This window comes from Scomber japonicus, chromosome 6 (assembly GCF_027409825.1).
Source record: "Scomber japonicus isolate fScoJap1 chromosome 6, fScoJap1.pri, whole genome shotgun sequence".
NCBI classification, from domain to species: domain Eukaryota; kingdom Metazoa; phylum Chordata; class Actinopteri; order Scombriformes; family Scombridae; genus Scomber; species Scomber japonicus.
This window is the reverse complement of record NC_070583.1, coordinates 25122243-25136388: the sequence shown is the minus strand read 5'-3', so window position 1 is coordinate 25136388 and position 14146 is coordinate 25122243. Positions and strand designations below refer to the sequence as shown.

General features: G+C 38.9%; 2 protein-coding genes across 2 annotated transcripts; one reads left to right on the top strand and one right to left on the bottom strand.

Moving 5' to 3' along the window:
• Positions 1-2926: 2926 nt before the first annotated feature.
• LOC128361043 (extracellular calcium-sensing receptor-like) lies at positions 2927-7022 on the bottom strand. The gene is made up of 8 exons (XM_053321598.1): positions 6889-7022; positions 6183-6477; positions 5793-6082; positions 5288-5583; positions 4460-4665; positions 4146-4367; positions 3922-4045; positions 2927-3831 (listed from the first exon to the last, which is right to left on the bottom strand). Exons 1-8 carry the CDS (start codon positions 6993-6995, stop codon positions 2927-2929), a joined length of 2445 nt encoding a protein of 814 aa, XP_053177573.1. The 5' UTR covers positions 6996-7022.
• Positions 7023-8579: 1557 nt separating this feature from the next.
• LOC128361042 (extracellular calcium-sensing receptor-like) lies at positions 8580-12910 on the top strand. Its single transcript, XM_053321597.1, has 9 exons — positions 8580-8719; positions 8898-9192; positions 9354-9440; positions 9677-9946; positions 10562-10765; positions 10851-11126; positions 11481-11708; positions 11807-11930; positions 12000-12910. The coding sequence occupies exons 1-9, from the start codon at positions 8610-8612 to the stop codon at positions 12908-12910; spliced, it is 2505 nt and encodes an 834-aa protein (XP_053177572.1). The 5' UTR covers positions 8580-8609.
• The last annotated feature ends 1236 nt before the right edge of the window (positions 12911-14146 follow it).

Below are 14146 nucleotides of genomic sequence, written 5' to 3'. Positions count from 1 at the left end.
CTGTGTGGCTTGTCACATCTTCACCAGCTCCTTATAAAAACACTCAATACCACAATGACAAGATAGTTTATGAGTGTGTAGTTGGGTCCACTATTGGGTTTGCAGTGTTGCTGGGTTATATTGGCTTATTGGCTATCCTCAGCTTCCCGTTAGCATTTTTGGCAAGGAATCTTCCAGACAACTTCAATGAGGCCAAACTCATCACTTTTAGTATGCTGATCTTTTGTGCTGTGTGGGTGGCCTTTGTCCCTGCTTATGTCAACTCCCCAGGCAAATATGTGGATGCTGTGGAAGTATTTGCTATCCTGGCCTCAAGTTTCGGTCTCTTAGTGGCACTGTTTGGCCCCAAATTTTACATAATCCTGCTGAGACCGGAGAGAAACACAAAGAAAGCAATCATGGGTCGAGGCACAACCAAAGGATAAAAGTAACAGAAACAATAAAATGTTCCCCTAGTCTGAACCAATCTGTATTTTGCATTAATTTATAGTGACCTATAGTCATCTTCCATATATGACAATCAAATAACTGTCTTTCTAACTAATCAAATGTCTGAATTGTAAAGAATAAAGCCACAAGAAACTAGAAGCAATAAAGAAATGTTTCTATTTTTTAATTATTTGATCACACTTGCTAGTATTTGAAAAACATTTCTCTCAGCTTCTACCGCACATAACCCCATGGAAATCAAAGCCCTTTTATGTGACTATTGTAATTTGGTTGCCCAACAATGACTCTTTTGATTGTTAACACGGAGAAAAACAGCAAAATATCATCTGTATATAGTGTACTTTGGGTTTTTTTTGTTCCCAAATATATCTTTGGAGTATCATTGTGAGTTCTACCTTATGCACAGCACCAGTCAAGACTTTGGATACGCCCAACTCATTCAAAGCTTTTCCTTTATATTTTACGATTTTATATGTTTTAGAAAAATAGAGAAGATATCAAAATGATGAAATAACACATATAGAACTACATACTACACAAAAAAGTGTGAAATATGTTTTACATTCTTCAAAGCAGCCACCTTTTGCTTTGATGACAGATTTACACACTCTTGGTATTCTCTCAATCAGCTTCATGAGGTAGTCACGTGTGTGTGTTAAAGCTCATAGTCAGCAGTTTTGACTCATACTTCTCCATTTTGTGAACGGCTTGGAGCAAGTTTGCAGACATCTCTTCAAAAATGTTTTTGTAACAAAATATAAAAGCTCATCTTTAGACTAGTTTTACACCTAAAGCATCAAAACACATTAGGACCTGCTTGGGATATTGTCATTAAGGAACTTGTTTTATCTTACACTGTTCATATTTCACTAATACAAAATTGCTCTGTGTAATAATGAAATGAAGGTCCATGTACATTACAGAGAGTTTTAATTGTCCAACCGTAGCCACTTTAAGCTGAAAAAGTCTGAGGTGTCATAAAATAAAACTCTACTTAAAATACATTTTAAGTGTACTTTTAGTTACACAAGCATTGAGCAAACAGTTCAATTCAGTTTCACATCAAACACAAGAGCAGACCCTGACTTCACCTGAGAGTCTTCTAATTGCGTCAACTCATTTATTGTAGAGTAATATACAGAGTTATACAACTTTTAACTCTATCATCAAACATTCACATGTAAAAGGACACATCAGGTTGGTCAACTGCTGTATTATCATGCAAATAGGAGCAGACAGTCATATTGGACAGTGTGACTTTCATTCAGCCTATAGTGCAGTTAAGGGGAGGCTCTGGTTTAGTCTGGACTGTAATTATACATTGAAATACATAAATACAAAAGCTGTCATACAGTATGTACTTGATAGTTTTGTTGTTGGAGGAGAAAACACAGGACTGTAGTACAAAAGAAATAAGTATAATCTCCATCTTTTTACAAATTGTTACAGCAGCTGGGCCACTTTTGCCCCAAAAGCAATATGAAGGGCTTGAAGGAGAGTTCAAGCTCAGTTTTGTTGAATATTAGAATACTGAAGTTAAATATGAGAGATTAGCTGGCCTTTCTGGTTACATACAAATTATGATGTTTCAGGACACAGTTGATTTATATAGCATCACTTTCTCTGGCTCCTTTCAATATGAATGAGCAGCCTCCACTGCAGACCCCATATTCCATATCCCTAGAACCAGCTGTCATAGCGTCGAGTCAGTATGCCATGGCCAACTGGGCACAGCCACGACACATAGATAGCTCCCCTCGGGTCTAATATTGATCTGGAAATTTACAGGATATGTCCCTTTTAAATTACTAGAGGCTAGCAAAGACATGATTTTCAGAGGGTTTTAAGTTGCTCTTTTGATTTTTTCTTTTTATGATTGTACACATTAAAGAAGAGAGGACAGAAATTTTATAGTAGACTTAAGTCTTATTGTGTTAATACTCCAGGCTATACCTCATCACAGGTAAAGTGTAATACCTGTTTTATATACATATTTATAAATTAAGAATGTCAGATATCAGATAATTACATTGCAAAAATACATTGCAAAATGTTTTTAATTAGTAGTAAAAAGTAAACATTGTGACATATATTGTAATAAAGCCAGCTTATCTTTTTATTACACTGTATGTAATATGCTATTATTGAGCTCCCTAATTTTTTGGCATTTGGCATTCATCTCTTTTTAACCATTTTTGATATTTTTGTATTCATATTATTATTATATTGATATTATTCACACAGAAAATACAGAAAGAAAGAAATCGATACTTTGCATTTTTGTTATGAACTTCATTTATTTGGTTATTCTGAAGTTTTAGCACATTAATTTGCATTGTCAGAAATATGCATATGCAGATTACATGGGTATTTGCAAAAGTGAATATTTAAATGATCTTAGAAATTTGTGGATTATGTTACATATGCACAGCATGAGTACTGTATGTTGCCCCACTATTTGCACACCTCTGACATCCTAGGATTGATTTTTGTTCATTAAATGTTTCTTGGTGTTCTTCTCTGGCTGAAACAATATTATAAAACACTTTGGAGCAAATATACACAGTATAAGTCCAAAGCTGGAGGCCAGAATGGCAAATATCTCAACAGCCACAGTGAACTTTCCAGGAGAGCTGACATAAGCTGGTATAAAGGTGATCCAGACTGCACAGAATATCAGCATGCTGAAGGTGATAAGCTTGGCTTCATTAAAATTGTCAGGTAGTTTCCGTGCTAGGACAGCTAACACAAAGCAAAAGGCAGCCAGTAGGCCTATGTACCCAAGCACAGCCCAGAACCCAATAGCTGATCCTAATGCACACTCAAGGATGATTCTCTCCTTGTATATGGTTAAGTTTTTCATTGGAAATGGGGGGCTAAGAACCAACCAAATAGTACATATTAAAACTTGAATAAATGTGAAAGACACTACGGTCATTCTTTGCTGTGGGGGACCAAACCATTTCATGACATTACTACCTGGGAGTGTAGCTCTGAAGGCCATTAAAACCACTATAGTTTTTCCCAGAACGCAGGAGATACAGAGGACAAAAGTGATCCCAAACGCTGTGTGGCGCAGCATGCAGGACCACTCAGAGGGTGCCCCAATAAATGTTAATGCACATAAGAAACACAGAGTCAGGGAAAAGAGCAGCAGGAAGCTCAGCTCAGAGTTGTTGGCCCTGACAATTGGGGATGCCCTGTTATGAAAGAACACAGCCGCTGTCATGATGGCCAGAGAGGCACCACCAACTGAGAATGCAGCCAGGATGATTCCCAGGACCTCATCAAAGGAAAGAAACTCTACAGGCTTGGGGAGACAAGTGTCTCTTTCTGCATTAGGCCAGAACTCCTTAGGGCAACGGAAACAACCAGGGGAGTCTGAAAAAGAAAAAATATTAGAGGAGCTTTTAGCAGTCATATAGTCTATGTTATAGATAACTGTATATATAAGAAAACATTTTATTTTACCTGTAGCATTGCTAATCTCTCCTTCAGGACAAGGTATACAATCATAGCAGCAGATAGGTTTTCCTTTCTGCAGCACTTTACGAGTTCCTGGACGACAGCTGTCACTGCACACTGACACAGGCACCTGTCAGATAGATACACACTCATACAGACATGCACTTTTGCTACACAAATGTTATAATTCTAAGTATAATACAATAAATCATTGCTGTTAGGCTCCTTACTTGTGTGCTATCCCCCACCCAGGTGAGGTTCCTGTTGATATGAAACTCCTGGCCCACTGGAAGTGATGCATCATAATGCCCAACTGTCACTACCTCAAAGCTGCCACTCTTACTTTTCTGCCAGTTAACTAGTTCGTACATAGCCACAGGGTCACCATTGGCATCAAATGACACATGATAACCATTTTGAGAAAAATTTACTTTCTTTAGCTGAGTAAGAACCTGGGAGAAAGAAATCATGTAAAATATGTTATATTTCATTTTATAAAATGTAGACAGGAACAAAGATAGTCTCTTATTTATTTTTGACTAACCTGTGAGGACTCTATCCTGGTGAATTTGTCACAGTGACTCGTGGAGTTTGTTTCCTGACACACTGCATTGTGAATGGCATGTGCTATTGCATAAACAGCCTTATACACCATGTTAGTGATTCGCAGCTGAGATGTGTCAGTGTATGCAATCTGGAGCTCCTGTATGTCTTCACTTCCATCACACACACTCTCATCTGTGCCAACACCTAAAACACACAGAAAGCCGTCACAATGATATTACAATCAATATTCTTGCCTATGTAATTATATGATACATGGTTAATGACTTATGACTATTATCATTCATTATTGTTTATTATTGATTTTTACACTCTAAACTGTTCCCACAAAAACACATAGCTGTGCTTTCCCAAAGCACAGCTATGTGTTTTTTCTTTCTTGTATTTGCCTGATATATCAACTCTTTCTTCACTGTTCATGTTTCAGTTTGTGCAGGCCAAAATGATTGTCTGTTCTAGTGGCCTTTATGTACAGTATGCCATCTCAGGTTATCATGAATTAGTCATCAGATCAGATTTATGAAGTTCAAAGTTTAAAAGCTACAACATTTCATAAGTGATAAACCACAACTTCTTTATTTTCTTGATTTAGACAAATTATTCTGAGACTGTATTTATTGTGTGCTTCAGTGCAGTGTTTCACTGTAGTCTGTACAAAATAGGGCTCCTTGACCCTGTTGATGATCATATTATTGATAATTGTGTAGTCATCTTACTTTTACTTAATTAACATTAACAAGACATAGCGACCTCTAAATAATATAAATATAAGAAATAAACATTTTAAAAATCCACACAACTTTCTCACTTTTCCCCAGTCGACATTTGAAAGCATCCTCCCAAAACTCAGTAAGTAGTGGAGAGGCAACCACTTCAGTGGGGGAGAGATCAAGCAGAAAGTCTCTCAGACCAGGGATGACAGATCGCTGAATGCCAAATCCAATTGCCCCAGCACAGAAGCTGAACCTCAGCATGTGTGAGTCTGTTACCCAGGTCTCACTGCCTATCCACTGGCGAGGTGGAAAGGGCTGGCGAGACAGCTCCTCCAGCAGGATCCTCATGTCTCCAGAGGCAACAAATGCCACAACAACCATAGCTGTTGACCTGGTGATACATTTAACAAGCATGAGAAATACTTTAATCCACAGTACTAGTCTCACTGACTCTATATTATAACAATGTCAGTAATAAGTCAGAGCAACAAGAGGAAAATATAATAATTAAATCATTTCCCATGTTATTTATGGTTGTTTTAGTATGTTTAAGTGCTTTTGTGTGCACAAAGTCAGTGAACACATCAGAGATGCAGGGACCTGCGGATAACATCAGCCACTCGCTGGATCCTGCTGTGTGGGTGGGTCCGGTAGAAAGATTCGGAGTACTCCACACAGATCCCCTCTTTGTATGCTGCGTGCAGGAAAGACGCCATGCCATTATTTCCATAGTCCGAATCAGACCTGACAGCACCTATCCAAGTCCAGCCAAAGTGTTTTACCAGTTTGGCCAGAGCGTCAGCCTGGAACTGGTCACTGGGGATTGTTCTGAAAAAACTCGGGTACTGTTGCTTATTGGACAAACATGCACAGGTGGCAAAGTGACTCACCTAAAGAAAAGAAGCTCAGTGTAATTCTTTAACGGGAAAGCACACACAATCAGTTCTGGGCTATTTAACACAAAGTTAACTACAAAGTCTAAAAACTTACTTGAGGAATGTTAAACGGCCCAATGATGCGCGATATGCTGATTGATGGCGTGGACCCAGACTCACCAACTATGGCCATCACCGCACCTGACTGTGAGCACTTGTTGCCGGTGTTATACACCGGATCTAGTCCATTTGAAAGCTGGAACGCCACATGCACAGCCACGGGGACTGAGGAGCACGAGTCATGGATCTGATAACCGAGTGTAATGCCTGGCAGCAGCTCCGTGCTGTTGTTGATCTCCTGGATGGCGAAGACCATTGCGCGTGAGAAGCGCAGTTCACGGGAGTCAATGCTGCACACAGACACTCACTGTTGAAATTTCCATATGATAAGGACAGTTTTTTAACAGAAAACACAACTACAAAGCATCTTCAACTTCTAAACTCACTAACAGGAAATGTAATTAAGGCTTAAAAAGACAACAATTCATTTATGCAATTAAGTATTATTACCGCAGTTAAATTAACGTGTTATTCATATAATCAAGAGAAACAACAATGCTTTTTTGTTTTAAATCACACGCTATTATTTTTGTGCAGTTAGTGCATACTGATTTGTCCAGTAAAGTAAAAAGGAATTTATTGTAAAATGTCTAACACTACACACAATGATGTTTGCAACATGATTGTAAGCACATCATTAAAAAACTTAACATTTATTTCCCCACTCATCCTTTAATCCCCCACTTCTTTCTCATACTAACCTTCCTATGCACAGTAGTGGCTCAGGCATGCTGGTGTAGTTATGCTTCACTTTGTCAATATAGTTGTGTAAGGAGAAAACTCCCCCAATAATGTAGTCACCATCCATTGAGAATGCAGGTAGACGACTAGAACCCTGGAGCTTACATTTCACAGATGAAGCCTCTGTGACCCCAGCACCAGTTGTAGTCTCTGTATGACCTGCCTTTTGGTTCACACCATCCCCATAATTGTTCAAGGCAAAAGTTGATGGCAGCTCAAACACACCTAGAGCCAAGCTCAGGACAGTAATGAGAGCTGTGATCTTCATGCCTCATGTGTCTGCATGTATGCATAAGTGTGTTTTCACTAGTTTATATAGCTTTTCAGTGAAAAGCTTCCCTCCTTCTACTGTACGTCAGCTTACATCAGAGGATGACCTTACCCACTGGCCTATTCTTGTCCATTTTTTTAGTTCAATAGGCTTCATGGACAATATAATTTCCATTAAGTCCCCCTGTCTCTCTTCTAGACTTGGGAAGTTATTATCATAAACACCAGATATCTCTATCCACAAGAGTTTCTGCATCTGCATCTTTATCTGCTGAGTTATGAAGGTTGAAGGCCAAATCACAGTTTTGCCTTTGTTAACATTCTGGGAACTGACAGTTGGACATGCTCACACACATTCTCATACTCTGAACACAGCCATAAGACCGTACAGGCCTAAGACAGTGCACATAATCTTAAGGTATTAAAACATAAGAGTAAAAATATACATCACACTTCGCAACATCACACACGTTTATTAACAAAAATATTCATTAAAACATGACACATATTTAGAACTCAGCAGCCAGAATCCTCACTCATACCTCACGCACGGCCCATATCACCCCCATCCTCTCCCAACTGCACTGGCTACCGGTACTGTCACGCATAAAATACAAAATCCTACTTCTCACCTTCAAAGCCCTCCATAACCTGGCTCCAACATATCTCTGTGAACTCCTGTCACCCTACTCTCCCCCTCGCTCCCTCAGATCCTCCACCTCCAACCTCCTCACAGTCCCACGCACCAAACTATCCACCTTGGGAGTCCGGTCTTTCAGCGCCACGGCCCCCAGGTTCTGGAACTCTCTCCCACAATCCCTCCATGATTGCCCCTCTGTCTCCATTTTCAAGTCCCAGTTAAAAACCTTTCTCTTCAATGAACACTTCTCTTCCTCTTCTTCTGTTCAGTCTTGATTTTTTTATTTATTTATATATGAATATATATTATTATTATTATTATTTATTTTCTTTTTTTTCTTGTTTTGTTTATTTGTTTGTGTGTTATATATTTTAATTTTTTAATAATTTTTAATAATATTTTTTTAATTATTTTAATCATGTAACTGTGTGAGGAGAAACATCAGACTACAATCTTAAAACATAACAGAAAAATATTTTTTTCAATTTCAAAAAGTATTTCAATCATGATTGGGGTTGATGGGTGGTATGATACGATGACAAAAATCACAAAATGAGATCACATGACTCTTCACATAAAATTAAGTAACCTTGCATGAAGATAAGAGACAGGTGTGAAGGGAGGAGGGCAGTTATGGGGACATTCCCTGGTGCAGTTTTACTGTTGTTTGTCTACCTGATCTTCATTTTGTTCTCTTACTCCTGTTCCTTGTCAGAGTCTCCCTCTCTTTTCTCATCTTGTAAATTAAGGAGACAGTTTTATCTTAATGGGATGCACAAGCCTGGTGATGTGATTCTTGGTGGTCTGTTTGAAGTCCACTACACCTCTGTCTTCCCTGAGTGGACATTTAGCTCAGAGCCACGTCAGCCCAGCTGTCAAGGGTAAGTCTTACACACATGCAGCAGACAACATGGATCTGTGCAAATTATTCTGTTCAGAATAAGGAGAAAAATGCCACTGTGCTGCAATTCTTTTGAAATGCAAATAATATGTTTTCAAATGTATTCAAAACATCAGCTCTCACAGTGACATATTACTTTTTTTGACGTTTTGTGTTAGCTTTGACATTCTAGGGTTCAGACAGGCTCAGACCATGGCCTTTGCAATTGATGAGATTAACAGAAACTCCAACCTGCTACCTAATGTGAGCCTGGGATACAGTCTTTATGACAACTGTGGTGCACTTATTATTGGATTCAGTGCTGCTTTGTCGCTGGCCAGTGGTCAAGAGGAGCATTTTCAGCTTCAGGAGAACTGTATAGGGACGCCTCCAGTCCTGGGGATTGTGGGTGATTCCTACTCAACATTTTCTATTGCCACCTCCAATGTGCTAGGTTTATACAAAATGCCTATTGTGAGTTTCCTATCTTCTATCTCTTTTGTTTTTGTATTTTAATATACTGTATTTGAATTGAGTTCATTTTTAAATGAGCATTGTTAAAATACAGATACTGAGTCTGGGTCTGACTTACATGAGATAAGTAACTTGGGTGCATTCTGTATGTTTCTTTATAGGTGAGTTATTTCTCCACATGCTCCTGTCTGAGTGATCGGAAACGGTTTCCATCCTTCTTTAGAACGATCCCCAGTGATGCTTTTCAGGTGAGAAACATTGGAAAATTGAGAATTACAAACTATGTTTCACAGGCAGTACAACAAGCTCATAAAAAACAATCACTAATAATAGATATATTTTCTTTTCTCTTAATGGAATTTGTTAACTGTGATTGCATGATGAAATTCAAATAATATGATGTAAGATGCAGTTGTATTTGTTTTTTTTTTTAAAGAATATACTAGTCTGTGCACTAATCCCTCCTCTCAATATATCCACTCAGGTACGTGCAATGATTCAGATTCTAAAACGCTTCCACTGGACTTGGATGGGTCTGCTGGTCACCAATGATGACTATGGACTCCATGTTGCCCAGTCCTTCAAATCTGACCTGGCTCAATCTGGTGCAGGTTGTTTAGCCTACCTAGAGGTTTTGCCCTGGGACAGTGACCCAAAAGAACAAGAGAGGATTGTGCATTTGATGAAGACATCAACAGCTCGTGTTGTCATGGTCTTTGCACATGAGAATCATATGATTAAGCTGATGAAAGAGGTTGGAATTCATATTTAATCCATGATTTTAACACAATGAATAATTATGGTTTTGTTTGTCTAAGCCAAAATCATATTGTTCTAGTAACTAAAATAATCTACAACATCATGTTTCAGATGCAGTTGAATTGATATTAGGTCCAGTGTGACAATGTTTCTGTATACAGCATATGTCAAACATTTTGGCCTGTAGAAGATTCAGCTAGATGAAAAAATTACTTGAATGATTGAAAATGTTTGAATGTTTGGATTTCTATCAGTGTGTGGTTATCAAAGGACTGTTTTCCAACAATGACAGGCATAATGAAGTTCCTCTAATAGTGAGATTAAATTGGTTAGGTTATAAAATGAGAACACCTGTTGTAACTTTCAGTCTCACATTTTACCCACTTTAATGTTAGTTCTCTCTCTCTCTTAAAAAAAATAAATTAAATACAGTCTGCAGATTCTACATTAAACTGAGACCCTTCCTTTAAAAAATGAACTAATGTCTGTAATTATATGATTAAAAAGCCAGACAATGAAATAATGGCAAGCAATCTTTTATTTGTTACAAGGTAAACTGTATTTTTTCCACAGTAGTCTGAAAATATGTATTATATAATGCATTGTACAGGTGGTGAGGCAGAATGTGACAGGTCTGCAGTGGATTGCCAGTGAAGCCTGGACAGCAGCTGCTGTTCTCCAGACCCCCCAACTCATGCCATACCTGGGTGGCACACTGGGCATTGCCATCCGTCGAGGAGAATTAACCGGCTTCATGGATTTCCTGTTAAGAATACATCCTGGTCAACATGACAGCAATAATGAAAATAGCATGGTGGGAGTTTAAGCTTACAATTGTATTTAAAATCGCCATAGTAACATGCTTAATTTAATTTAATACTATGTTAAATACATTTCAGGTAAATCAGTTTTGGGAATACATATTTCAGTGTAGATTTGCACCACCTCCGGCAGGTTGGGTGGAATCTGGGGGAACACTATGCACTGGAGATGAGGACCTAGAAAATGTGGAGACCGATTTTTTGGATCTTTCTAACCTCAGGCCTGAGTACAACATTTACAAGGCTGTGTATGCTCTGGCGTATGCCCTTGATGACATGCTGCAATGTGTACCAGGCAAAGGGCCTTTCAGAGGACACAGCTGTGCCACTTTGCAAAGACTGGAGCCATGGCAGGTATGATGTCAACTTCTACTTCACCTGTTTATGCTTTAAAACAGCAGCTACACCTTGAGGTGCTTACTGAATGTAGTCTTGTAAAAATACAATCTTGTGGAAAACTATTATATCGACATTAGTTTATTAATTTAATGACGTTCTTACAAAAAGCTTTCAATGTAAATTAGCCAATAATTTTAATCCAGCAAGAGATGAATACATTTATTCTAATTTTGTTTTGTGAGAGTGATAATGATGTTAAACCAATAAGAAGGGACAATAAGTAATTTTAATAGTTCAATAGTAGGATTTCACCGGAGCCTGTCACACTCCTGATTTGTTGTTTTTTCTCTTTCACGCATCCATTTGAAGCTTGTGCATTATTTACAAAATGTCAACTTCACCACATCATTTGGTGATCAAGTGTCATTTGATGAGAATGGTGATGTTTTACCAATATATGACATTATGAACTGGCAGTGGCTCCCTGATGGAAGAACAAAAGTTCAAACTGTGGGTGAGGTTAAGAAGTCACCCTTCAAAGGTGAAGAGCTCACAATTGATGAGGACAAAATCTTCTGGAACTTTCAACAAAATGAGGTCAATTCTGCATTTAAGATTCTGACTGTAGATTATTTTTTCAAATTTAGCAGTGTATAATACTGTAGAATGATAGAAATGGGTTTTTTTTCCTACAGCCACCCAAATCTGTGTGCAGTGAGAGCTGTCCTCCAGGTACTCGCATGGCCAGAAAGAAGGGTCAACCTGAGTGCTGTTTTGACTGCATCCCCTGTTCAGAGGGAAAGATCAGCAATAATACGGGTGGGTGTTTTATTTTTAAATCATTTATTTTATGAATATGTATCTCAACACTTCCCCTATTTTCGCTAGACTCCATGGAGTGCATTAGTTGTCCAGAAGACTTCTGGTCCAGCCCCAAGCGTGACCATTGTGTTCCTAAGAAAATTGAATTCCTCTCCTACCACGAGCCTCTGGGCATCTGCTTGACCACCACATCATTGCTGGGCACATTAATCTGTGCTGTTGTCCTGGTAGTCTTCACCCATCATCGCAGCACACCCTTAGTACGTGCCAACAATTCAGAACTGAGTTTCCTGCTATTGGTGTCACTTAAACTATGTTTTCTGTGTTCACTGCTGTTCATCGGCCGACCCAGACTATGGACATGCCAGTTGAGACATGCAGCATTTGGAATCAGCTTTGTGCTTTGTGTCTCATGTATCCTGGTGAAAACCATGGTGGTTCTGGCTGTGTTCAATGCCTCCAAACCAGGAGGTGGAACCAGTCTGAAGTGGTTTGGTGCTATGCAGCAGAGAGGGACAGTTCTGGCTCTTACATCAATCCAGGCAGCAATCTGTACTACGTGGCTTGTCACATCTTCACCAGCTCCTCATAAAAATACTCAATATCACAATGACAAAATAGTGTATGAGTGTGTAGTTGGGTCCACTATTGGGTTTGCAGTGTTGCTGGGTTATATTGGCTTACTGGCTATCCTCAGCTTCCTACTAGCATTTCTAGCCAGGAATCTTCCAGATAACTTCAATGAAGCCAAATTCATTACTTTTAGTATGCTGATCTTCTGTGCTGTGTGGGTGGCCTTTGTCCCTGCTTATGTCAACTCCCCAGGCAAATATGCAGATGCTGTGGAGGTATTTGCCATCCTGGCCTCCAGTTTTGGTCTCTTGGTGGCACTGTTTGGCCCAAAATGTTACATCATCTTGCTGAGACCCGAAAGAAACACAAAGAAAGCAATCATGGGTCGAGCCATCACCAAGTGATACAATTAACACTCCCAGCACAAGATAGATCAATCAATTTGATATACTCTATATTTTGCATTTACTGTAGCAGTGGTCTTCACCAGGAGAAATTAGACACAATAAAGAAAGGTTAAAAAAGTGAGTCTTGCTGGGTTTTTTTCTAATCATTTACTCTTACTTATTCCCCTGGGTTTGCAAGATGAAAAACATTTTGAGCTGTGTAAACTATTTGTCTGTAAATGCACTCCCAGTAGCAATCATGATCACAGAAATGTTACATATTTGCGCTACTGTACACTTGACATGGGCTTAGCTTCTACATACAACTTCCCAACCTTCAGTGACCAAAGTGATTGTCCCTAACCCATTTACCATTGTAGCCTACTCATTGAAGAAGCTGCAACGGCCAACAGTGCGAACAGCAGCAACATCACCTCATACATTTCCAGTGGTTGCACAATCGGAAATACATTTATTTACAATTACTACATTGTGAAAAAATGAAAAAACAAAAACACTACACTTGGCCCTAGGGGAATGACATTGTGGATGAGCACAATATGCTTTAAGTCATTGAAAATAAAGTTGTAATACATGGCATTCAGCCACTAGATGTCACACTACTGCACCAACATCTCAGACTAAGGGGGGGCTTGAACAACCTGCTCAAAAAACTCAGATCAAACTGTAAAATTAGGCAGCGTTGATCAAATATGGATAAAGATTCTGTTAGTGCATTGCCTATTTTTTCATCTCAAATGCTTTAAGAAACATATTTTTTTGTACCGTTAACCCATAATTCAAGAAAGTTCGAAATACAGTTTTCAGCAGTACATTGTTTGGTGCATTCAGTTGACGAATCACTGAACATGCAGCAGTACATCACTGCAGTGAAAGGATCCGTGACAGTCTCCGCCACCATTCTTCACATATTGCAGGCTTCACCACACATTGTAAACTATGACAGGTGGTTTGATTTTTTAATCCAGGGATTATCAAACACAATCTAGCTCCGCAGACTGGGATGCGGGATGTGTGTTTTTTCTCCATACATCACGCGAACCCTCATAGATGAGCTCAGTTCTTAGCTTAGGCAAGTGCTATGGCACCTCCATTGAGGTGGTGTTGGAGGTGACTGAAGTCTTCTCCTCTCCCAGCCACTTGAAACACTGAGTAATAGAAGAAATTATGCTTTTGTTTGATTTACAATGTATTATCTAGTGGCTGCTTCACAAAGCTTTTTTTTTTCTCGGC

Bases quoted from the DNA above. Each gene is read 5' to 3' on its own strand.
- LOC128361043 (XM_053321598.1), bottom strand. From the start codon at position 6,995: ATGGATGGTGACTACATTATTGGGGGAGTTTTCTCCTTACACAACTAT. The intron at 6,083-6,182 runs GTAAGTTTTTAG...TCTTTTCTTTAG, and splicing joins GGCCGTTTAACATTCCTCAA to GTGAGTCACTTTGCCACCTG. The intron at 3,832-3,921 runs GTAAAATAAAAT...TTTCTTTTTCAG, and splicing joins AGAGATTAGCAATGCTACAG to ACTCCCCTGGTTGTTTCCGT.
- LOC128361042 (XM_053321597.1), top strand. From the start codon at position 8,610: ATGCACAAGCCTGGTGATGTGATTCTTGGTGGTCTGTTTGAAGTCCAC. The intron at 9,947-10,561 runs GTTGGAATTCAT...TGCATTGTACAG, and splicing joins TGATTAAGCTGATGAAAGAG to GTGGTGAGGCAGAATGTGAC. The intron at 11,709-11,806 runs GTCAATTCTGCA...TTTTTCCTACAG, and splicing joins GGAACTTTCAACAAAATGAG to CCACCCAAATCTGTGTGCAG.